The sequence below is a fragment of the Protopterus annectens genome, chromosome 12.part0 (assembly GCF_019279795.1).
Source record: "Protopterus annectens isolate FY-2018-M chromosome 12.part0, PAN1.0, whole genome shotgun sequence".
Classification (NCBI taxonomy): Eukaryota; Metazoa; Chordata; order Ceratodontiformes; family Protopteridae; genus Protopterus; species Protopterus annectens.
The window spans coordinates 1,309,441,324-1,309,467,656 of NC_056746.1; the positions used below are offsets into that span (position 1 = coordinate 1,309,441,324).

The window sequence follows — 26,333 nt, forward strand, 5'->3', positions numbered from 1 at the left end:
GCACCACAATCCTGAGTTGAGGGATCCTCAAGCTCAGAGGAACAAGGAGACCTTTCCCGCACCAAGGAGGATGGCTCTGAGGCTGATGTGGGCACTGAACTCACCTGCCCCGAAGCTCCGAATGGGAGAGTCGGGTCCGACAAGGGTCTGATTCGACTCTTCCCCCCAACCGATGAGGGAGTCTTGGCCCCCAGATCCCTCGATGGACAACAACATCAATGAGATTGGAGCGGAGGTCAGCACCGAAACTCCACGGATGGATTTCGGGTCTGATGGTTCCACCAAAAGGACATCCAGGCACTCTGGCTCCTAACTCGTCTGAGTTGGAAGAGGAACAGAAGGTAAACCAGCTACTGAAGTCAGCTCCATGACCATCTGGGCTGGGCTTGTGAGAAGTTTTGCTAGGGTTGGTGTATGAAGCAACCTTCTAGCCACCCGCTCTACATCATCATCCAAAAGGCTCCTGGATGACCGAGAGGAATAGGTGGATGACTTGTGGCTACCCATCACCAAATGCAATAAAGGAGACTGTGGCACCGAATGAACCGGATCCAAGGAAGGTGACCAGCTCCTTTTTTGGCTCCGAGTCAGTTCCGAAACTCCAGGTGGAACCGATGGAGACTTTGCCTTTTCGGAACCAACAGACTTTGAATCCGAAGAACCCGCTTTCTCATGTTGTTTCAACTGCTCGGGAGCTGGTGCTGAAGAAGTTTTGGATGACTTTTCTGAAGGTTTGGAGGCTTGAGTCCCTTCAACAGCTGATTCAAAAGGCCCTTTTAACAAACCCCTGCCTATCAGCTTGTTCCTCCATTTCTGCAGCACTCTTGAACTAAAACCATGGCAAACAGAACAGGAATCCTGCAGGTGGACGGCACCCAAGCAATACACACATCTGTGAGCGACATTTTTTCTGTGCAAGAATCACAGTTCCTAAAACCGGACTGTTTGGTCTCTTTAGACATCCTGTCACAGCCAGTAATGAAGTCACAAAATAGGAAATTTGTCAGTACAAGCCCAAGAACACACAAAAACGGATCAGCAAGACTACAAAAAAACAACTATACTAGAAAGAAAACCAAGGGTTTTTTTTTTTTTTTGGAGAAGGAAATTAGAAGAAAAAGGGTTAGCAGAGAGTCTCTAATTTAATCAACGTACTCCTTTAACCTGAGGAGACACCTCTAATTTAAACGGTGAAACCTGAATTTCAGAACAGGGAAAGGGGAACCCTCTAACTAAAACGGGCTAAGCTAGGGAAAACGGGGAAAAGGAATCCTCTAACTTAAATGGATTCACTGAAAGGAGCAGCCGATAGATAGAAGGCCTAAGAAAACGATGGCCCACACAAAATCAGCAACAAACAGCAAAAAAGCCTTTAACTATGGCAAGGAAGCACTCAAAGATACAACTATCTAAAGAAATGAGAAGTTATGCACCTACCATAACGTTCCATGTTAGTTGTCTTCTCTCGCCTTCTTTCTTGCTTGATGGGTTCGGAGCCGATCCTCAGCTCCGACTCGGCACTTTGCTAAGCTCGAGAGTCACTTTTACCAGCTCGAGGCAGCCCCATATCCCATGATGCAAGGCGGTAAGTACCCAGATCTCGTTTGTTGTCTATAGGCAATAACAACTAGCATAAAAAACTTCCCAAAAGGAAGAAAGAAAGGCAGAAAAAAACCTGAAGGATGGTTAGGAAGACCAGAACAATATGGTCTTAAGAAGTATTCTTCCATATAGGGAGAAACAAAGGTCTGTCCAGGCCAGGGGGAAGGAGGGAGGGTCAAGAAAGAAGGAGAGAAGACAACTAACATGGAACGTTATGGTAGGTACATAACTTCTCAATGTTAAGTTGTCAATCTCGCTTCATTCTTGCTTGATGGGACCGTCCTAGCACCTCTATCCTGGGTGGCTCAATGGAACAGACTCTTGAGAACTGTAGAGCCAAAACTGGCTCTATCCCTGGAGGCCAAATCCAATTTGTAGTGAGAAACAAAGGTATGAGGAGTGGCCCAAGTGGCTGCTGCACAAATAGTGTCTAACGGAAGTCTAGCCTGAAAGGCTGTGGAAGTGGCTAAGCTTCTAGTTGAATGCGCTTTAGGTTTCGAGCACAGCTGTTTTCCCCTGAGTTGATAGATTTCAGAGATGACAGAAGAAAGCCATCTAGATAAGGTCACTTTTGATACAGGAAGGCCCTTTTTGTTATCAGCATAACAAATAAAAAGCTGATCGGATTTCCTGAATTGTTTTGTTCTGTCCAAATAATATCTGAGTTGGCGATGAACATCAAGATAATGTAATTTTTGTTCCGATCTGTTTGAGTAATTTGGGAAAAATACAGGAAGGTCAATAGACCGATTCAAATTACTCTTTGAGGCGACCTTAGGCAAAAAGGTCAGATTAGTTCTCAAGGATACCCTGTCTTTGTGGAAGACCAAATAAGGGGGACGAACAGAGACAGCATGAAGTTCAGACACTCTCCTAGCTGAGGTAATAGCAACCAGGAAGAGTGTTTTCCATGAAAGAAATTTCAGGGAACATGAAACAGCTGGCTCGAAGGGAGGAAGAATCAAGGATGTCAGCACTAAATTTAGGTCCCATTGAGGAGGAGGACTCCTGACTGGAGGTTTCAGGAGAAAGATTCCTTTTGAGAAGGCTCTAGAAAGCCTGTGGGACATAATATTGTGATCTGCGAACCCGACATGAAAGTTCGAGATAGCAGCCAACTGAACTTTGACTGTGGAAGAAGAAGAGCCCGCGTGAAAAATTTCCGCTAAGAAATCCAAAACTGCTTGAACTGAAGCAGTAAAAGGATCAATATTTTTAGCTTTTGCCCAACAAGAAAAACGTTTCCATTTGCTGGTATAAATCCTTCTAGTAGAGGATTTTAGGGAAGCCACTATGATATCCCTAACAGGATTAGAGATCATAGGAAGCCTGGCTAAGGAAGGAAGTGGAGCAACCATGCTGTGAGGTTGAGAGAAGGGATAGACCGGTGCAGCTGACCCGATTGGTGAATCAGAAGGTCTGGTACTGGGTCCAGATGCCACGGCTGCACCAAAAGGTGACGATGGAGGAACGGAAACCAAATTTGTCGAGGCCAATAGGGAGCAATGAGAATCATTTTGGCTCTCAAAATGGTGGCTTTCTGGAGAACTTGTGGAATCAGTGGAAAGGGAGGAAAGGCATACAGAAGTCCCTGGGGCCAATCCTGGGTTAGAGCGTCTCTGGGGGGATGGCCTGGCAGTGGGAGGAGAAAGAAGTCTGGGCATTTGCTGTTTTGGGGAGTAGCAAAAAGATCGCAACATGGGCGGCCCCATTCTAGAAAAATCTCCTCCACTATAGATTGTTTGAGAGACCACTCGTGAGGCATGAGAATAGCTCTGCTCAATCTGTCCGCTAGAATGTTGGTTTTCCCAGGGATATGCGTTGCTACCAGAAACCGATGAGAGGAGATTGCCCATTGCCAAAGTCTGAGAGCTTCTCGACACAAGGGGTAGGACTTGGTTCCGCCCTGTTTGTTGATATACCATACTACAGACATGTTGTCTGTGTGAACTGCAATTGTTCCCAAGGGAAGAAAGTCGTTGAGGGCTTGCAACATTAAAAGCACTGCTCTCATCTCTAGGACATTTATGTGCAGGTGGTATTCGAACGGTTGCCACGTCCCATGAACCATCCTGCCCTGATAATGACCCCCCCACCCGATCAGGGAGGCGTCCATAGTGACAGTGGCTACCGGGGCCAGGGGTACAAAGGGTCTGCCTTGGTGAATCTGGGGAGAAGTAATCCACCACGAAAGATGATTCTTGCAAATTTGTGTCACCAGGATTTGGTGACACATTGGAAGTTGTTGGTACGACCACTGAGTGAACAACATCCACTGAAGCAGACGCATGTAGAAGCGGGCCAGGGGAAGAAGGGTAACGGCCACAGCCATGAGGCCCAGGACCTTCAGAACCATTCTGGCTTGCACTTTTTTGCTGGCAAGGATGATCCTCACGTGACTTTGTATATCTAAGATTCTTTGGTCTGTGAGGGTTGCTGACATCCAAACAGTGTTTAAGTTTGCGCCTATGAAAGTAATAAACTGGCAGGGCAATAAGGAGGATTTTTCGTAGTTGATCGAAATTCCCAACTGAGTGCAGAGATTTAGTGTGTAATCCCTGGCTTGAAGAAGTTGATGCCTGGTGGTGGCTGAAAGGAGCCAGTCGTCGAGATACGGAAACACCTGGAATCCTTGACGTCTCAGGTGAGCCGTGACCACTGCCATACATTTGGTGAACACTCTGGGGGCTGTGGTGAGACCAAAGGGCAGGGCTCTGAATTGGAAATGACTGGACCCCAGCCGAAAGCGGAGAAACCTTCTGGAGCGTCTGTGAATTTTTATATGATAGTACGTCCTGAAGATCTATTGAGCACATCCAGTTGTCCTTCTCTAGGAAGGGCAAAATTGACTGCAGTGTGACCATTCGAAATCTTGTCTTCCTCACAGACTTGTTGAGTCTGCTGAGATCCAATATTGGTCTCCAGTCTCCCGTCTTTTGGGGACCAAAAGAATCTTGAGTAGATTCCTGGCTCTGAATGGTCTTTTGTAACTGGCTGAATGGCTCTTTTTTGTAAAAGCTTTAATACTTCTAACTCTGCAATTTCCCTTAGACCGGGTGGTACATCTGGAAGGGAATTTGTGTGAGAGAAGGACTTTCCTCGAAAGGAATTTTATAACCCTCGGATATAATCGACTGTACCCATCTGTCTTGAGTGAGGGAACGCCAGGCTTCTGGGTGCAGCGATAGTCTCCCCCCGACTGCCTCCAAGGATGGACAGTCGGGCAACATCTCAGGGATGCTGGAAGGGCTTGTCAGAGAGGCTCTCTGCTTCCCTGGTTTTGTGGACCCCTCTGCCTCTAGAGCGGCGTCTGTTGTTATTACCCCTCTGCCTCTAGGGGTAAACTGACCACGTGTATCCGGGCGTGATTCCTTGGGATTTATGGAACCACATCTTTCCTCCCTTCTGTCCTTTGGGGTAAGGTCTAGAAGGGGTGGAAAACGGACCCTACGGCAGAAAGAGTCTTGCCGTCCTGTTCACACCTGGTCAATGTATCCTTCACTTGAGGGCCAAACAAAGCTGACCCATCAAAGGGAGAGTTTGTGAAGGACGCCTTAAAGGGATCTGCAAAATTACAGAGCCGCATCCAGGATTGACGTCTAAGAGCCACTCCTGTACCTGCAGCTCTACTCGCTCCATCTGCTGCATATGATATCAGTCGCATGGAGGAGTTAGCTATAGAATTAAGGATTCCTAGCTGAGAAGCAATTTTCTCTTGAACCCTGCAGCCGTAGGATCCTGTACTACTTCACCTAGTTCCTTAAGGATGTCCCTTTGGAGTCTGGTGAAGTGACATAAGTAGTTCAGCGAGCGCATAGCAAAGGTCGCTGAATAAAATATCCACTTACCATACCTATCCATGGTCCTAGAATCCTTGTTAGGAGGATGGACTGGTACGGAAGGATCTGCAAGTTCCTTCTTAGTGGCAGCAGCCACCACCATGGCATCAACAGGGACACCTTTCATAAGGAATTGCTTTTCCGAAGGGGCAGTAATAAATTTAGACGGCCTCCTGGGAACTGGCTCTACAGAGTCAGGAGCAGCCCAAGCCTTTCGAGCAATAACTTCCATAAGGGGTCGAAGGCGGAGACACCCAGGAGGTGGAGGGCCGAGATCCAAACACCTCTAGGTATACCGACTCATCCTCAGAGGGATTTGTGGAGGGCCAGTTTCCCCTCTGTTTTAGGAGTTCTAGGATGTCTGAAAAGGAGACATCCTCAGAGGGGGATCTTGGGGATCCCTCCGACTCATCTAAGTCGGTATCTGAAGTGATAGACTCAGGGGAGTCTAGGTGTTTCCTCTTACAAGTCCTCTTGCACGGAGGATCTCCTGACTGATCAGGAGAATCCTCGGAAGAGGGGGTTATTCCCAGTGGGGAAACCTGAGGCAGTGGATCTCTGGGTCCGGGAGCAAGAGAGATGGAAGAGATATCGACAGGCACAGTAGAGGGAGGAGCTAAGGGAATGGACTGCTGGCTGAGCCCAGTGGCCAGCACACTCTTCATCACCTCGAAGGCCCCCCTCCCAGGGAGGTCCGAGAGAACCCGTTCCGAAGAAACCGGGACTCCAGGGCCCACCAAAAGGGAAGGCTCCGAGGCAGATGTCGGAGCCGAGCTAACCAAGGCCGAGGCTCCAAGGGGAAGAGCGGGGTCGGACAAGGGTCCGATGACACTCACCCCCTCGGAGGAGACCAGGGAAGCCCAACCACCGAATCCCTCCAAGGAAGGTCTCGAGGAGGAGATAAGAGTAGATGCTGAGGGTGCAGAAGGGGGGGGGGTATCCGCCCCTCAGCCATAGCAGTAACTATCCCCGAAGACTCCAGCTCCAAACTCTGAGGTAGAGTTGAAGGAGGAACTTGAAGAGGGTGTGGACTAATAGTCGTCTGTTGAGACGGACTATGCAGCATCTGGGCCAGTGCCTGTGATTTCAATAATCTACTTACCACCCTCTCTAAATCATGGTCTGAAAGCCTGGATGACCTAGATGATCGGCTCCGATGGCTCCTCTCCGAAAGGAGAGGTGAGGCCGGAGCCGAGAGTATCGGTTCCAAGGAAGGGGACCTGGACCTCTTCCTCGACGGAACCATCGGAGCCGAGGAAACCATAGATCCAGACGGAGCCGAGGACTTTTCGGCTCCGAATGAAAGTCTCGATGCATCGGCTCCAGCCGGAGCCGATACAGACGTAACAGTAATGGTGTCGGAGCTGGAAGGCGCCGACACTGAAGCCTGAGCCACATGGTGGTCGGAGCCAGTCGGAGCTGACACCGATGTGACCATAACAGTATCGGCACCGATAGCCATCGGTGCCGAAGATTTTTGCAAGACAGGATCGGCTCCAGCCAGAGCCGATCTCAACTCCGAAGGAGACGGAGCCGAGGCCCAGCTTAGATACAGAAGCCTGGGCCTTAGAAGACTTAGAAGTCTTGCTCGGAGCCGACTTAGCCGGAGAGCCCTCCGGTTTAAGAAGACCCCTTAAAATCAACTTATTTCTCCTCTCCTGCAGGACTCTCTGGCTAAAGGAATGACAAATTGCACAGGAGTCCTGCAGGTGGAGAGGTCCCAGGCAATATAAACAAGAAGTGTGACCGTCTGTCAGAGACATCTTCTGACAGCACGAGTCACACTTCTTAAAGCCTGAGACCCTTTCTTTGGACATAGTTGCACACAAAAAGTACACAACCACACAGTCCCAAACAGACAACTAAGTTATCCCAAAATATAACTTAACCTCTCACACACACACACCCTGACGGGGGGGGATGGGAGGGAATGAAGGCCTGACTAAAAGAAGGGGAAGGAAATATAATTTTAGTCAGGAAAAGGGCTTAAAAATAAAGAAATTAGAAGGTATTCTGAAGAAAAGTGAAGAAAATTAAATTTTAGGGGCAAAAAGTAGTTAAACTCTAACACTTACCAGGAGCTGGCAAAAAGAGGACCTCATCAGCGAAGCGGCAAACGAGATCTGGGTACTTACCGCCTTGCATCATGGGATATGGGGCTGCCTCGAGCTGGTGAAAGTGACTCTCGAGCTTAGCAAAGTGCTGAGTCGGAGCCGAGGATCGGCTCCGAACCCATCAAGCAAGAATGAAGGCGAGATTGACAACTTAACATTTAATCCTACCACTTTAACTACCAAAAAAAAACACACAAAAGGTTAAAGAAAAAATGTACTTAGCCTGAGCCAGCGAAAAAGCAATCCCGAAGCTGCAAGCGGCAAACAAGATCTGGGTAACAGCTGCTAGGCATCTTGGGATAAAATGTAGCCTCAAGCCAGTGAAAGCTCTTGAACTTTAGTATGCGGGCGAGTTGGAACCGATGCTCGGTTCCGAACCCAACCATCAAGAATGAAAGTGAGATAGGAAAATATAACATTAAAATGTTTAGCCAACAAAGAGTGTGCCAGTGAACAGAAAAAGACTTTGCTTCTCATTCTACTGACAATAAGAAACACATATAGAAACATTGCCAGTGAAAGATTTTCCATTGCTCTAAAGGAAAATGCTTGAGTGACAGAAAAAAACACAGGATCTGAGTAGAAGAAACAGGAGTACCTTGAACTTAAATCAGAGACTGGTGTTGGGATATGAAGAGTAACAAAAAGAAGCCTAGCAACATTTTGAAATTAATGAATAAATGGGAGACTATAAAGCATCAATCCTATTAGATATAGGAATACATATGAAACATGGTTTTGAGAGAAGAAGTGGCTTAAGAACGACTGGAATTTTGATGACCTTGTTAAACTGGACTATAAAGCATATACCATATTTTACTTCACTAATGTTTAAAAGGACAACGAAAGAACTGAAAAAGTAACTGTAAGTAAAGCATTTTTAAATCTTATTAATTTTTGTATAAAATTTACGATGTATGTTGGTCACTGTAACAGTAAAAAATCATGATGTAAACTGCATGTTATATTATAAAACAAACGTATTGCATGCTGTGCAGTCAAGGATATTTTAAATGTGAGGTAGGGGTGTGTTGTCAATGACTGTTGTACTTGTTAAAGATATTAAAGCAAACAAAGCACTTTTTCTTAGTTGTATGGTATGTAGGCTTTACACTGTAACAAATTAAGAAAAGCTGAACAGAATTAAGTTAAAGTTAATACAATGTTGTTATATAGGGCTGCTAGGGTGGGGGATATAAACGTGTACTGATCACATTATTTGTAGAACTAAGAATAATTCCTCCTGTTTGTACAGATGTGGACATCTAGACTAATGTGGTTGGTTTACACAGTAGACACATTTTAAGCAAACAGGTTTCAAAAATAAGCTAAAATGATGAAAGTAATGGAAATGGTTGTTCGTTGTATTTGCAAAGTCATTAGCTATTATTTCAATTAGCAAAGGATTTTGGTGGGAGACAAGAAATCCACAGGTACAAGTAATTAATCATGAAAACACTGTAAAGTGTGTTCTGAGTGAAATTTACAAAGATTATTTCATGCATCTCTAAAGTCAACAGCTGCTTTTTCATTACCAACTGCTTTAGCTTAGAGGTGAGAAATTTGCAGGTGCAAACAATTAATCACCAGAGGACTGAACACTGTCTGCTGAGTAAAGTGTATAAAGTGCAATGTAATTAATATTTAAAGGTACATTGGAAAGCATTTCAGGCTTATCTGGGAACCTTCAGTGAAAAATAAATGCAGCTTGAAGCTATGGAAAGTAAATATGCTTTGCAAATAATTGCCCCCTCCCAACAACCTTTGTATTTTAATGCATTTAACATAACAATGCATAACTTTGTTAATTTATTTAAAGGTAATCAGTGCACTTTTTTCTTAGGGCTAAAAGTTAAAGTTCACTGAAAGCATGCACTCTGTTTTCCACATCTGGGAGGAAGACAGAGATAAGAAAAGAACAGCAATTAGTGTAAGTGGGAACTGTAATGTGCACTTTAGCACAGATAGCCTTAAAGACCATGTGTAAACTGACAAAATCAAAACAGACTATTTTTAAATGCATTTCCACAGTAGTTGCTTATCTTGGTTGTCTTTCTGTCTTTCAAGTTTGTGTCCTCACTTTTCTTTTTAAGGAAGATTACTTCAAAAAATGCCCTCTGTAACCATAACATACTCTGTCCTCACTGATGTGCTGCCCTCATACTGGGGTTAGCAGAGTCTTTTACCTAGTCAGCAAGAGGAAGAAAGGCATATATAGAGAGAGAACACTTTCAGACTGGGACAGTTTTACTTGTAGTATGTGTCTTATTTTCAGTTACATGTTGTCCGTTAACCCAGTCTTCAAGCCTGATGCATTCTGAGTGAAAACAAATATGAAGGCTGCTTCTGTTTCACTGACACATAAGCATGTCATATGCAGCACAAAGTCCGTAACTCTTAATTGCCTCTGATGTTTGCCTGACATCACTGAATCTTACCTTTCATCAATCTATGGTATTTGCAGAACACCCCTAATTTTGCTTAATATTTTTACTATGTCCATCCCTCATAAAACTTTTGATTTTTCTAGTAAATCACTGAGGATTACAGTCAGACACTAATGCTAGATATTAGAGCTTCACAGTTGCCTAGAAAATACATGCTAATGCAAAACCTGTTCCATTAATAAATGGTCAGCCCATTTGCAGCATTAACATGACCTTTATTTACAAAAAAAAAAAAAAAAAAACAGAAAGTGACCCAGTCTACTACTGTATGAAATGTAGGAAAGATCCAACTTTGGATCATCAAAGTGACAAGTGTGATGATGCAAATGGGTGGAAAGCCAAAGCTTGCGAGCAGAAAATAACAGCAAAATTAAACAAAAGAATACCCAGTAAATTGGATTTATTGAGCTGGAATCTATCCTGTCACCCTAGAAGAAAGAGAAATACTACAAGTATGTGCAAAAAACGTTGCATATGACCTTTAATTTTATATTGCACAACATATGTGGGTGCATCATCGATTCATTGCAACCGCAAAGAAACAGACTTCCTTTTAAAAAAAATACTGAAATACTGAAAGGTACTATTTTATAATAATGCAACTAAGTCATCACCGTGGATAAAAATACAAAGGCTAGTGTAGTACTGAGCTACTTGTTGCTGGATACAGTGTTAACAGATAAAATTACATTCAGAAAATCTAAGCTGATATTTTTTGAGTTATTTAAAACTAAGTTAGCCCGGAGAACAATTTAAGATGGTTCAACTTCCATTTGAAATAACCGATGTATCAGTACAGCAACTAATTCTTCTGTGACTCTCATGATGCCAACGGAGACAACACAGCTTTGAAATATGGGTAACAATGTGCCAATAAGCATGCAAAGGTACCATTCTTAACAAATAAGAAACTTACCTGCACTATACTACCAGAGATTATAACAACGTACACCAGCTAAAATATATTTCTATATGGGCTCCATATCAGAAACATGTGGCAGCTGGAAGCCCCACAGTTTCAAAACTTAAACTGCAAAATTTTAATAAGACCAATGCATTTCAAAACCTGCTACACCCTTCACATGGGTGGGGTGCCCTCACACCCTGCAACTTAACTCAGATTGTTAAACCTCCAAGTTAATCTTCTGCTTGCAATCTCAGTTTTCCAAGGATCACAACTGTCACCCTCAAAGTTTCAAAAGAAACCTTTCCAAATTAACTCTATATAATTTAAAATGAATGAACTAACAAACACAGGTTAAAAGCTTGTTGAAATATAATAAATAGTAAGTGCAACATTACAAAGTTCAAGACAGAGTTATACTAAAGGAGTATAAGGAAGGAATTCTTGAAGAGGGAGCAATATGTGAACATATGGTTCCCAGACACCACTTGCAACCTCATCTTCAGAATTTTTAAAATGACTTGTTTAAAAATCAATGGGTAAGCTAAATAAATAATGGACAGAGTGAATTTAATTCTAGCTGTAGTGTACTGCCCCCAAGCATTAACCTGACAAAGCAGGGTATCGATACATAAATAGCAGTTTAATCACATTTAAACCATTCAGAGTTGTTATCTTTTTTTGCTTACCTCTGTTTTGATCCTCTTCAACTTTCTCCTTTGAACTCTTGTACACACTTGTTTTCTGACGTTTTGCTGGAGGACAATATTCAGGGATGTGTGTCTCCATAAAGTGAGGCTTCATTATCCTGTTCTCTGCAAAGAAACACCATTGTGAAACTTCACACATTGTCAGTGGGGGTTGTTCAATACTGAGAAACGTATTATGCAACAGGAATGATGAAAGACATGGCTAATATGTTTGGTAACCTGGGCACCTCTCCATTTCGGTATCCACTCAACCCAAAACTAAGGACCAAGACGACAAGGAAATGCTGCCTCTGAACTTATGCCCCACTGTCATCTGCTGACTGTTCCCCCTAATACCCTGCATGCAGGGCAGTTGCCCCACTAGTTATGGCTTGATGGTGCAAACGTGTTTTTTTAGAAGGCTGACACATTGGACAGTGTAATAAAATGACAGCTGGAATATGTGATATGGGCACATAGGGTGGAAGAAAAGAGCTAGTAGTGACTCCTGTAACATCACAGTGCAGCCATATGTAAGCAATGGTTAAAAGTTTACTCTGTCAAATAGTTATTTTATTGACAGAATGATCTGCTTTGTGGACAGAGTGAACTGCTTTGGAAACACAGCAAAACCACTCTTTGCTGAGTGGTGGAGGTGCTTGTGGTTATAGTTAGAGTGGGGCTGTGCTTTAAAAAAAAACTCTGCATTCAGGGTAGGCGTGCATGTGCAAGTGTTTGCCAGTTAGGGTTAGAGTAAGGGCTACGGAAGGGGCTAGACTTATAGTTCTGTGTGTGCTGGTTATGGGAAGTGTGTCTGAGTATCTTGTCTAATGGCACTGTTAAGGTGAGGGGTTGGGGTTAGAGGCAGATTTATCAAACATTAGTAAGGACGGGCAGGGGGATCCTTAATAACATGTACTACCCCTAACATTGCTACTGATTTTTCAAATTCCTGTACATTTCCATTATATCTAACACATAATTTCCGGTGCAAACCATGCAGCATATGCACAAAGCATCCACGTGTGCTATGTCTCCCTTGATAAATTCACTGATCAGACCTTCACATGTGAAGCTGAAATTCTGAGATATCATACTGTATATGTATGTGTGTATCTATATTTTATATACATATATATATATATATATATATATATATATATATATATATATATATACACACACACACACACACACATATATATATATATATATATATATATATATATATATATATATATATATATATAAATACACACACACACACACACACACACACACACACACACACACACACACACACACACACACACACACACACATACATGTGTACAAGCATAATCCTGGACTTTCAGCCACACTACTTGAAGGATATTGCAGAAAAATGCATTTCATTTTATAGACTGTTGCAAGCAGCTTTGTTGCTACAGTTTCAGTTGCAAGGCTTTAGCAAGGAGTTTTGTTAAGGTCTAGCAATGAGTTCCTTTTAATATTTCATATCACATAAACAACATCTGTGTCATCTAAGTAGTCCAGGTCATGATCAACAATCTTGGCTGCTTAAATGCTTTTACTGCTACAGGGAGAGCCCACTACAGAGACATAACTGGAACTAATTGGTGCTTACACTAAAGTGCAGATCATGCCTCTTAACTGCTAGTTCCCAGGACGGCTGCCCCTCTCAACCTGTCTTTGCTATAGCTCTGGCAAAAACTGTCTGGGTACTACATGCTATGGGTTTTGCCTTTTCACCCAACACACAGCAACCTCAGCATTGATAATTTTCAGTACAGGATTCTGGCAATACAACCCCTTGCATGGAGGTGTGAAGGATGCTGACCCCCACATAAAACTTTTCATTCAAAATTTGACTGAAAGTTTTGGGAAAAATGGTTTTAGATATTTTATGCAATGAAAAAAAAACTTTTATTGCAAATACTTTCAAGTAACTTTCCTATAATCATGTTGATATGATCCAACAGATCTCTTGAGGTTATGACAGTTCCTTCATCCAAATATGAGTCAAGCTCTGCAAGCTGAAATAAACATTGTGTTATTTTATGTCTAATATCAGGTATGTTTTCTTAGTTGCCCTGACCATACTGCTACAACTTCCGTGGTTCTTTATCTGGACCTATTCACAGTAGATAAGTGAACGTTTACTGTGACTGTGCTAGAGTATAGGAAAGAGGAGATACCAGAAATAATTACTGCACAGGAAAGGTAATAAACACATCAAGCATACCTATGGATTAGACTCAAGTGGAAGGGAGGGAGTCCTGACTATGACCCAGGTGACCAGGGTTCGACTAGTGAGCCCTGCAACTGAGAAGCTGACCTGGAATGGGAATATGAAAGGCAGTGGTAGTTTGTTGGTTCACCTCTCCAGGGGAGATAGGACGAGAGGTGATCCAAGGGTACGCATTCAGTGTTTACAAAACACCAGAGCAGGCACCAATGGACATTCTCAGCTGTAACAGCTTTATGTCACTGCACATCAGGCGCTGGAGAAGGAAAACACAAAGGCCAGGGCATATAAATAAAAAAAAAAACAGTAAGCCAGTGAGTGCGATGCTACACCGGGATGCTTCAATCTCTCATAAAATGGGAAGGTTTAGAATAGCTATAGGGGTTCAAGATGGGAGAGAAGCACCAGTAGCAGCCGACAATCTATTACACATGGGCCAAAAATCTGGGGAAAAAAGTACTAATCAGACTTCCAAAACAAGACTTCTGAACAAAGACAGAATGATGTTGTCACCATTTCTTCTGATAAGATGCAAGTGGGACCATGGTCTCTATCAGTACTAGTTGTGGCAAGAAGCTGGTTAGACAAACTGGATGGCTACTTCTTTCTTTTTGGCCGTACAGTGCTATGTTACTACAATCCATTGCTAAGCAAACAGTGCACCATGAGAACAATACAAATGAAATACAAGAACAATGCAAATGAAATACAAGGCAGATCACTGTAATAAGTGCAAAATGCTTAAAGAAAGATGGCATTCAAATATAATTTTTACATCTTACCTTGATTCTTTGGGGGTTTCAGTCCTTCAGACCCTTTAGGTTGAAAACCTCCAGATGCCCAGTCCATCATTGGCTTTAGTTTGTCATCTAAACAGACCTGGCCATTATCAGGAAATTTCTTCCCTGCTCTGATACTGGCTTCCTAATCAAAGTAAGAATTATCATTTAACACTGGGCATTCTGTTTATAAACACCAGTTTCAATTCTGCCAGGAATATATACTCCCAGTTACTTACACACAGTAACATGTTAGTTAAGTCACCTGTGCTAAAATAAGCTGATATATTCTGTGGCAAATCTTAGCAATAACCTGTGGGCTGAATTATACATAACACAACACTCAATAAATACAGTTAGATAAATTAATTACCACAAAAAGGCACCCCCACAGAGTAAATGTTCCTGTGGTGTAAAAAATGGAAATAAAATAAGAAATGTAGCACATCCACTGGAACAAACACAGCTGGTAAACAATTTCTTCGAAGTCCTCTAAACGAACACAATGCTGCCAGATACACCGTGGTGTAATTCAAACACTTTTATTGACAAAAGTAGGTAAGCGCGTTCACCATTAAGGCTTCATTAGACCAAACAATTACAAATGAGTACAGGGACTCAATCTCTCTTAAATAGGTCTTCTCATGAATAATTCATCACTTCAATAAAATCATTGTGCTGACATCATTTCCTTAGTGCTGTACAAATATAAAACCATATTACATCTCATACAAATTTAAAAAATGTTTTTCTTTCTTTCGTTGACCAGCGTAATTGAGGCTGTATATATAACCAATATACTTAACTGTCATATCTAATATATGTTGATTATTCCTAAAAGCAAACAATAAAAATGTATATAGTTAAGTATACAAAAATTAAAATAATTATAAACTAACTCGTTCTTGAAAAAAACATACAACACCTAATGACTATATAAACGAAGTATATAAAAGTGATATATATGTAGTTACAATAGTTACATCTGTTACAAGGTTTCGTTCCGTGCATGGTGTGTAACTGGATGTATAAATGAAGTCCTAGTATCTATGTAGTTACAATAGTTACATCTGTTACAAGGTTTCTTTCCGTGCATGGTGTGTAACTGGATGTATAAATGAAGTCCTAGTATCTATGTAGTTACAATAGTTACATCTGTTACAAGGTTTCGTTCCGTTAGTTGTTCTCTAGACACTAATATCTTGAAAAACATAGTACAGAAACACTGGGACATCTTAATATTAGATGAGGGTATTAAAGAAACAGAAGGAGAACAACCAAAGTTTCTTTTTAAGAATAGAAAGAATTTGAAACAGATTCTATGTCACTCAAAGAATATAAGAAAAGAAACTAATGACAATACAGTACACGGAACGAAACCTTGTAACAGATGTAACTATTGTAACTACATAGATACTAGGACTTCATTTATACATCCAGTTACACACCATGCATGGAACGAAACCTTGTAACAGATGTAACTATTGTAACTACATAGATACTAGGACTTCATTTATACATCCAGTTACACACCATGCACGGAACGAAACCTTGTAACAGATGTAACTATTGTAACTACATAGATACTAGGACTTCATTTATACATCCGGTTACACACCATGCACGGAATGAAACCTTGTAACAGATGTAACTATTATAACTACATAGACACTAGGACTTCATTTATACATCCAGTTACACATCATGCACGGAACAAAACCTTGTAACAGATGTAACTATTGTAACTACATAGATACTAGGACTTCATTTATACATCCAGTTACACACCATGCACGGAACGAAACCTTGTAACAGATGTAACTATTGTAACTACATAGATACTAGGACTTCATTTATACATCCAGTTATACACCATGCACGGAACAAAACCTTGTAATAGATGTAACTATTGTAACTACATAGATACTAGGACTTCATTTATACATACAGTTACACACCATGCACGGAACGAAACCTTGTAACAGATGTAACTATTGTAACTACATAGATACTAGGACTTCATTTATACATCCAGTTACAAACCATGCACGGAACGAAACCTTGTAACAGATGTAACTATTGTAACTACATAGATACTAGGACTTCATTTATACATCCAGTTACACACCATGCACGGAATGAAACCTTGTAACAGATGTAACTATTGTAACTACATAGATACTAGGACTTCATTTATACATCCAGTTACACACCATGCACGGAACAAAACCTTGTAACAGATGTAACTATTGTAACTACATAGACACTAGGACTTCATTTATACATCCAGTTACACACCATGCACGGAACGAAACCTTGTAACAGACGTAACTATTGTAACTACATAGATACTAGGACTTCATTTATACATCCAGTTACACACCATGCATGGAACGAAACCTTGTAACAGATGTAACTATTGTAACTACATAGATACTAGGACTTCATTTATACATCCAGTTACACACCATGCACGGAACAAAACTTTTAGTTATGTACTCACCATAACTTCAGATGTTTGGGATCCATCTCGCCTACATTCTGACTGATGGGTTCGGAGCCGATCCCTCGGCTCACTGCACGCTTATGCCAAAGAGCGAAGTCTCTTATTGGCTGAGCTTATTATATCCCAGGATGCACCACTACCAGTCCCCCAGATCTAGTTTGTCCGCATACATGCACACATGCATACCCTGCTTATATAACATCGTCAGATGAAACAAGATAAAACAGTAGAACTCAAAACCGTTCAATCTCTTCTGATCTCCAAGGCAGGGGAAGGAGGGTGGGTATTAGGAATGTGGCGAGATGGATCCCAAACATCTGAAGTTATGGTGAGTACATAACTAAAAGATGTTATGTGATCCTATCTCGCCTACATTCTGACTGATGGGACAGCGTCCTAGCACCTGAATCCTGGGTGGCTCACTGGAAAACACTCCTGAGTACCGTGGAACCAAATGATGCTCGCCCTTTAGATGCCACATCCAATTTGTAGTGGGAAATGAAAGTGTGCGGATTGGACCAAGTAGCCGCAGCACAGATTTCGATATAGCGAGCTTGGAATGAAAAGCTATAGAAGTAGCCATAGCTCTGGTAGAATGAGCTTTGATAGATGTTGTAAGTTGCTTATTCAAGAAGAATAAGCCTGAGTTATGCAATCTCTGATCCATTTTGAGATAGTAGCTTTTGTGATGGTTTGGCCCGTTTATTATCTGAGAAGGACACAAACAACTGGTCTGACTTACAAAGTTGCTGAGTCCTGTCTAAATAGAAGCGTAATTGCCTGTGAACATCCAATTTATGAAGAGTGTATTCTGCTTCATTGGAGAATTTTGGGAAGAAAACTGGTAGCTCTAGAGATTGTTGTAGGCAGAAACTAGAACAGATCTTTGGGACAAAGGATGGATTAGGCCTAAGTGATACTCTATCCTTGTGGAAAATCAAGTACGGTGGCTTAATAGACAGGGCTTGAAGCTCTGAAACTCTTCTTGCAGAAGTAATTGCAACTAAGAAGGCAGTTTTCCAAGACAGATATTTTAACTCGCATGTAGCAGCCGGTTCGAAAGGGGGAGATGTTAATGCGCGAAGCACCAAATCAAGATCCCACGGAGGTGCAGGATGAAAAACTGGGGGTCTTAATAGGCTCGCACCTTTAATGAAAGTTTTGCATAGTCTGCAGCTCATCAAAGGAGGATCCATGGATTCGTGGAATTTAGAGATAGCCGCTAGTTGGACTTTTTTAATAGTTGAGACAGAAGATCCCTGATTAAACAGGGATGTTAAGAATTTCAAGACCTCTGGGACAGGAGCAGTGATAGGGTCTAAGCCCTTGAGTTGAGCCCAGATAGCAAACCTCTTCCACTTACTAAGGTACAATTTGTTAGTGGTGGGTTTGTGGGCCGAAGATAAAATGTGAACAACTTCCGGGTCTAGTTTGTGCCTTCTAACTAAAGTCGGAAGTGGAGGAGCCAAGCTGTCAAATTCAAAGATTGAAGGGACTGATGCCGACGTCCCGACTGATGGATTAACAAGTCCGGAATTAGGTCTAAAGTCCACGGATCGTCCACTGCATGCTTCTTCAGGTAGGGAAACCATACCTGACGAGGCCAGTATGGGGCAATCAGTATCATTGAAGACCCCAGTTGAGAAGCTTTTTGAATAACTCTGGGAAGAAGCGGAATTGGAGGAAAGGCATAAAGTAGCCCTGTTGGCCAAGGTTGTGCTAGAGCATCCATGGCTGGTACTCCCTGATGTGGGATCAAGGAGAAGAACCTTTGGCACTTGGTGTTCAGTGGAGTTGCAAATAGGTCGCAGCACGGCATCCCCCCTCTCCTGAAAACCTGAGCTGCTACTGTGTGGTTTAGAGACCACTCGTGAGGAGAGAGAATTGTCCTGCTCAATTTGTCTGCCAATATATTTGACTTTCCCGGGATGTGGGTCGCTACCAAGAAGCGGTTGGTAGCTACAGCCCATTCCCACACTCTCATGGCCTCTCTGCAAAGGGGGTATGATCTGGTCCCTCCTTGTTTGTTCAGATACCAAACCACCGACATGTTGTCTGTGTGGATGGCGATGATGCCCTGAGGAAGAAACTTGTGTAAGGCTTGTAGGGATAGAAGTACAGCCCTCATCTCCAACACGTTGATGTGGAGAAGAGCTCCGCCTGGAATCCAGGAGCCCTGAACTAGCCTGCCCAGACAATGCCCCCACCCTATCTGGGAGGCATCTGTCGTCAGGGTAACCACTAGAGAGGGAGAACAAAGGGTTTTCCTTGATCCAAATTGGATGTCTGAAGCCACCAGCGAAGGTCCCTTTGCATATTTCCGTAATCATGATGTGATGATTGAGGGAAGATCCTGAAAGGACCATTGAGTTGACAAGAGCCACTGAAGAATCCTCATGTGTAATCTTGCCAGAGGAACTAAAGAACCGTGGCAGACATTGAGCCTAAAACTTGAAGAACCATCCTGGCTGGGGCTTTGGATCTCGAGATCAGAGCTTGAACTTGGCCCTGTAAAGTTTGGATCCTTTCGCAGGAAGAAAGACGCATCAATCTTGAGTCTATCTCTGCTCCTATAAACTTTATGCTGAGAGGGCAGCAAGACAGACTTTGACCAATTGAATGTAATCCCAGGGAAATACCCAGGAGATGGTGGCTTTGAGGTTGTCCATTAGTAGATGCCTGGTGGTGGCAGTCAGGAGCCAGTTGTCGAGATAGGGAAACACTTGGAATCCAAGACTTCTCAGGTGAGCCGTCACTACTGCCAAACACTTGGTGAACACCCTGGGGCTGTGGTGAGACCAAAGGGCAGAGCGCAAAATTGGTAATGACTGACTCCCAGGCTGAAGCGCAGATACCTCCTGGACGCCTGATGTATCGGTATGTGATAATAGGCGTCCTTGAGGTCTATGGAGCACATCCAAACATCCTTCTCCAACAATGGGAGAATGGATTGTAACGTGACCATTCGAATTTGGATTTCGTGACGGATTGGTTCAGTCTGCTGAGATCTAATACTGGTCTCAGGTCCCCTGTGTTTGTTGGCACTAAAAAGAACCTCAGGTAATTTCTTGATCCGTTCTGGTCTGTGGGGACCGGTTGGATGACTCCTTTTCTAGCAGCTTTAAAGCTTCTGCGGCTGCCATTTCCCTTTGACTGGGTGGAGGGTCCGGGATTCTTTTGGACGGTGGGGGCGAGTGTGAATGGGATGGTGTAACCTCCGGCAATGATCCGGCACCCATCTGTCCTGAGTGATTGACTCCCAGGCTTTTAGGTGCTTGGCAACGACACCCGACTGGCTCCGGAGCAGCACAGCCGGGCAATCCCTCATGACGTGTGGGAGGCTGAAGAGCCACGAAAGGACTCGCGGTCTCCAGAATTGCGGGGCCCTCTGCCGCCTCTGGGACGGCGTCTCCCTGAAAAATTTCCCGTCCTCTGCCTCTGGAAGGGGAATCTTCCTGCTGTTGGGAGAAAAACTTGCGAGATTTGCGGAACCACATTTTCCCACCTCCTTTAGCCTTGGGGTAAGGCCGAAAGGGAGTGGAATAACGGGCACCTACGGCAGATAAAGTTTTTCCCTCTTGCTCACAGCGGGTAAGGGTGTCTTTCAGCTTGGGTCGAAACAATGAGGACCCATCAAAGGGAGCTTCGGCAGAGGAAGACTTGAAGGCCTCCAAGAACTGACACAAGCGGAGCCAGGCTTGTCTCCGTGAGAGCCACGCCTGTGCCTGCCGCTCTACCCGACCCTTCGGCCGCATAGGAAATGAGCCTCATGGACGAGTTAGAAATGGATAGCCAACTGAGAGCTAACCGACTGGGCTAGCTGCTCAGGTAGGTTACCGCGAGGAATCTGACAACTCCTTGACCAGATCCCTATGAAGCCTGGTAAAATGTGCCAAATAATTCAGAGACCTTAAAGTAAAGGCCGCTGAAGTCAGGGTGCGCTTCCCGTACCTGTCCATACTCCTAGACTCCTTATTAGGAGGATGGACAGACGCTGAAGCCTCTGCCACGTCCTGTTGTGTAGCAGATGCCACCACCATGGCATCTACAGCCACGCCTTTAGTGAGGAACTCCTTCTCGGGGAGCAGACAAGAATTTATTTGGACGAGAAGGGACTGGTTCCACGGTATCTGGATGTTCCCACGCCTTTCGACAAACCAAATCCAGAAGCTCGTCAAAGGGCGGAGACACCCAGGAGGCGGAGGGCTGAGCCCCAAAGGCCTTGAGGAGCACTGACTCGTCAGCAGAGGGGGTTTGGATATCCAGCCGCCTCGTTGTTTGAGGATCTCTAAGATGTCTGCAAATGAGACATCATCCGAGGACGACTGGGACCCTCTGCATCATCCAGATCAGTGTCTGATGTAATAGACTCGGGGAGTCCACGTGCTTCCTCTTGCACGATCTCTTCCTTGGGGTTCCTCCAAGACAACTCGAAGAACCCTCAGGAGGAGGGGAACCCCACTGGGGTAACCTCAGGCCCCGGGCTCCGCTGACTACGGACAGGGAACTGCCAAAGACCCAGTCTCCACGCCCAGAGAAGGTGCCGGTAAAGCCGGAGAGATGGTCAAGAGGACTTGGCCAAGGCACTCCTCATGGCTCTGAAAGCCGGACCCCAGAATCCTGGGAGTGTCAGGTCCCCGAGCCGTGATAGCCGACGGAAGTCCCGCAGTCGGGCACCGAGGGGAGGCTCGAACCGAAAGCATAGGTCCCAAACATCACCCCGGGTCCAGTCGAAGAAGTCCGTACCAAACTCGGACCCGAAGGCCGGGTTGGAGTAAGGGTCGGAGCCGACCCTGAGATCTCCACCGGCTCCAACAGCACCTGCTCCGACGGAGCCAAGCAGTCGGAGGAGGAATGGCAATGGGTGGACTAGGTCATCGGCTCGAAGCCAACTGGGTCGGAACCGAAACAAATTTTGGAAGACTGGAGACTGGAACAGTCTTTGGAGCACCCTGTCTATATCAGAATCTGACATCCTCAAGACCGAGAGGAAACAGAACGGGTTCGAGACGCCTCTCCAACGGCCCCAAAGGGCTAGGGGACCGGCCCGAGGCGACTCGATGAGTATCGGCGCCGAGGAATACACATACCAGATTCCATCGGTGCCGAGGTGGGCTTCGCGCCGAGGAGGAAGTGTCTGAGCGGCAACCTTTGTCGGCTCCGAGAGCAGTGGAGCGGCGAAGGTGACCCGCCTCGATGCCCCAGCCATCGGCTCCGAAGCCAGAGGAGTCGATACTGGTGGCATCGAGGCAGACTGTTCGACCTCGGCTCCAAGTCCTTGGAGCCGAAGGAGAGGCCTGCCTATGTTTCTTAGCGGTCGGATCCGACGGACTGGTCGGACCGGACGCCTTCTTTGGCCGGAGAAGGAGAGGATGCCAAAGCTTCTTCGAAAGAAGGTTTAATTAATCCCTTAAGAATTAATTTATTTTTCCTCTCCTGGAGGACCCTTGAGGAAAAAGCGTGACATACGCTACATGATTCCTGTAAATGTTTTGCCCCTAAGCAATACACACAGAGCGAGTGATCGTCCGTGATGGACATTTTGAAACTACATTTTACACATTTTTTAAAGCCCGAAGGCCTAGGATTCTGAGACATTATGGGGGGAATTTCAGTAATCTGACTGGAAGAAATACAATTACTGCCCCTAAGTATAGGCTTACAGTTATCACTCGCAAATGACAGGGGACTTTGAAACCCTGTAAGAACAAACAGCTACCAAAAACTTTAAAGCCTTTTACTATATATAAAATATAGAAGGGTTGAATAACCGGAAGGCCCTAGATGAAAGGGGCCTACCAAACACAACCCAGTCACACAACAAAATTTCACAAGAAATTCAAACCAACCACACAACAATGTAAGAATAGCTGTTAAAACAGCTTTTTTTGAAAGAAAACAGCAAAACTGACAGAAAAGTTAGTCAAAAAATAACTACTCAGCTCAGCCAGCTCGAGACCACGTCTTCGCAGGTTAGCGGCAAACGAGATCTGGGGGACTGGTAGTGGTGCATCCTGGGATATAATAAGCTCAGCCAATAAGAGACTTCGCTCTTTGGCATAAGCGTGCCGAGTCGGAGCCGAGGGATCGGCTCCGAACCCATCAGTCAGAATGTAGGCGAGATAGGATCACATAACATCCTTGTAACAGATGTAACTATTGTAACTACATAGATACTAGGACTTCATTTATACATCCAGTTACACACCATGCACGGAACGAAACCTTGTAACAGACGTAACTATTGTAACTACATAGATACTAGGACTTCATTTATACATCCAGTTACACACCATGCATGGAACGAAACCTTGTAACAGATGTAACTATTGTAACTACATAGATACTAGGACTTCATTTATACATCCAGTTACACACCATGCACGGAACAAAACCTTGTAACAGATGTAACTATTGTAACTACATAGATACTAGGACTTCATTTATACATCCAGTTACACACCATGAATACACTTTTCACATGAATACAGATTGTCAAACAGAACATGTAGTCTGTCTTGCTAGGTGTATGTCCTGCAGCGCATTTTACATAGGTAAAACCAACAGGAAATTGAGAGAAAGGATGAGGGAACATTTATACCACACACGCAATAGATCTGAGCACAATGCATTAGCTAGACATACACTAGAAGCAGGTTTAGTACATTATTCTAAGTTTTTAGTACTACAAGTTATTAGTCCCAGTAATTGAGGAGGCGATGTTAAAAATTTTACAGAAGGTTGTGAACTGAAATGGATTATAAGGTTTAGAGCAGATAAGAAACCGGGGCTTAATGACAAGGTACCTCTTAAACCAGTCTTACAAAATAGAAGACTGAAATCCATCAAATAAAACATTTCTTTCTGCACTCATCTGTATATATCATTTTTATATATCACTTTTATATACTTCATTTATATAAATAGTCATTAGTTGTTGTATGTCTTCGTCAAGAACGAGTTAGTTTATAATTATTTTAATTTTTGTATACTTAACTATATACATTTTTATTGTTTGCTTTTAGGAATAATCAACTTATTTATATGCAATATACTAGATATGACAGTTAAGTATATTGGTTATATATATACAGCCTCAATTACGCTGGTCAACGAAAGAAAGAAAAACATTTTTTAATTTTGTAAGAGATGTAAGATGGTTTTATATTTGTACAGCGCTAAGGAAATGATGTCAGCACAATGATTTTATTGAAGTGATGAATTATTCATGAAAAGACCTATTTAAGAGAGATTGAGTCCCTATACTCGTTTGTAATTGTTTGGTCTGATGAAGCCTTAATGGTAAAAGCGCTTACCTACTTTTGTCAATAAAAGTGTTTGAATTACACCACGGTGTATCTGGCAGCATTGTGTTCGTTTAGAGGACTTCGAAGAAATTGTTTACCAGCTGTGTTTGTTCCAGTGGATGTGCTACATTTCTTATTTTATTTCCAGATAAATTCATTAGTTGCAAAGAATGCTAAGGTTACATTCTGAGAAATTAGTACTTGAAGTAAGTAAAAGTACTCAAGTCTAGAGTGGATACACTGACAGCATTATATAATAATAGTCTGTTTGTAGCACTCATGGTTTAAGATTTTCTGCATGGACTTTTAAAAAAGAACATTTTACCTCTTGCCATTTCTTTTAATATACTGGTGTGTGTGTGTGTGTGTGTGTGTGTGTGTGTGTGTGTGTGTGTGTGTGTGTGTGTGCACGCACCCGCTGTGTGTTTTATGATAATAATTTTTTGTAATGGAGGAAGGCAGCACAGTAATACTGCTGTGGTAATGGTAAAGAGCACAGCCAACTTGAAATGATGCTGTTAACAATTTCAAGAGGGGGCTTATCTGGGAACCTTCAACAAAAAGTTTAAAGTTAGTATAACTACGGAACAGTTCAGATTCATAGTAAAAATGGGACATTATGCAAATTCATTGCATGCTCACACTCAGTTTAGCACCTTTAAGTTATACATATGTTACTACTTTGCTGATATAAAGTTGTGAAAAATGGAAAATATATGTTCTAGCAATGCAGTCATGACAATATAAAAGGACTGAACTTTCTGTAATTCTAAGTGTCTAGTATCCCAAAATGCTATCACCTAACACTGGCTATCCCTTTTCTACTCAGAGAGGCTTTGTTCCTTATTTCATAAAAGTATGGTATGCTTTTCCTCCAAATATTACTTCTTGCGATCTTGTTCCACATCACAAAGGGAATAACATACAATTACAGATACTCATTCAGGTTGTATATGCGCAGTAAAGTAGAGACCTGCACCGATCACTAAATCTAGGTTATTAATGAAATTACCTACAAAATAAATAAATACTACCCAGAAAGTACAGTTGTGTACACTTACCATAAATGTAGATGTTTGAGTGTATTCACTGTTGCAGTCACTACATTTGGGTAATCTGCTGGCAGGTTTCCCTCAGTCGGCCTGTATAACAAAGTCTTGGGTCCTGCATCGGTTGTGGTCCCTTCTTCCATAACGTCAGGTTGTCAGGGGTATAAAACATGCAGCCAACACCATTTTAATCAGTTTTTCTTGCCCCAGATGTCAGGTATGGGGAGCATAAAAAAAAAAAAATATATATATATATATATATATATATATATATATATATATATAATTTGGAACACAAAAAATATACCTCCAACTAAAAGCAAATACTCCAAAAAGGCTTTTGAGCAGAGTAAAGGAAAGAAGAGGTATAATAAGAGAGAAATAGGTGGCTGGCGGGTGGGTAACCACGACTGCAACAGTGAATACACTCGAACATCTACATTTATGGTAAGTGTACACAACTGTACTATGTTCTTTGTGTTTCACTGTTGCAGTCATTACATTTGGGTAGAATCCCAAAGCTATGGTTGGGAGGATGGAATTATACAGCATTAGGAGCAGCTATAAAGCCCTGCAGGACAGCAGTGGCAAAGCCTGCTCTGGATTTAGAAAAGAGAGGTAAATGGCAATGTTTGGTGAAGGTATGAACTGAGCTCCAGGTAGCAGCTTCTAGAATGCCTTTGGTAGGAACCCCTCTGAGAAAAGCTGCAGAAGTAGATGCAGCCCTGGTGGAATGGGATCTGATCCCCTTGGGGACAGGCTTACCATGGTGCATGTAACAGAAACGAATACAATGGCTTATCCATTTTGAAATAGTCTGCTTTGAAGTAACTTTTCCCTCTGCCCCTG

The 26,333-nt window shown here is 43.1% G+C and overlaps 1 protein-coding gene across 1 annotated transcript in view; it reads right to left on the reverse strand.

Moving 5' to 3' along the window:
• Positions 1-26,333, reverse strand: part of LOC122817164 (DNA (cytosine-5)-methyltransferase 3B-like) — a 1,566,941-nt gene that overhangs the window by 425,583 nt on the left and 1,115,025 nt on the right. The window contains exons 9-10 of the mRNA XM_044090371.1: positions 14,626-14,767; positions 11,596-11,721 (exon numbers count right to left, since the gene is read on the reverse strand). Of these exons, the coding sequence (XP_043946306.1) occupies positions 11,596-11,721; positions 14,626-14,767 (268 nt within the window). The remainder of the gene's footprint in view (positions 1-11,595; positions 11,722-14,625; positions 14,768-26,333) is intronic.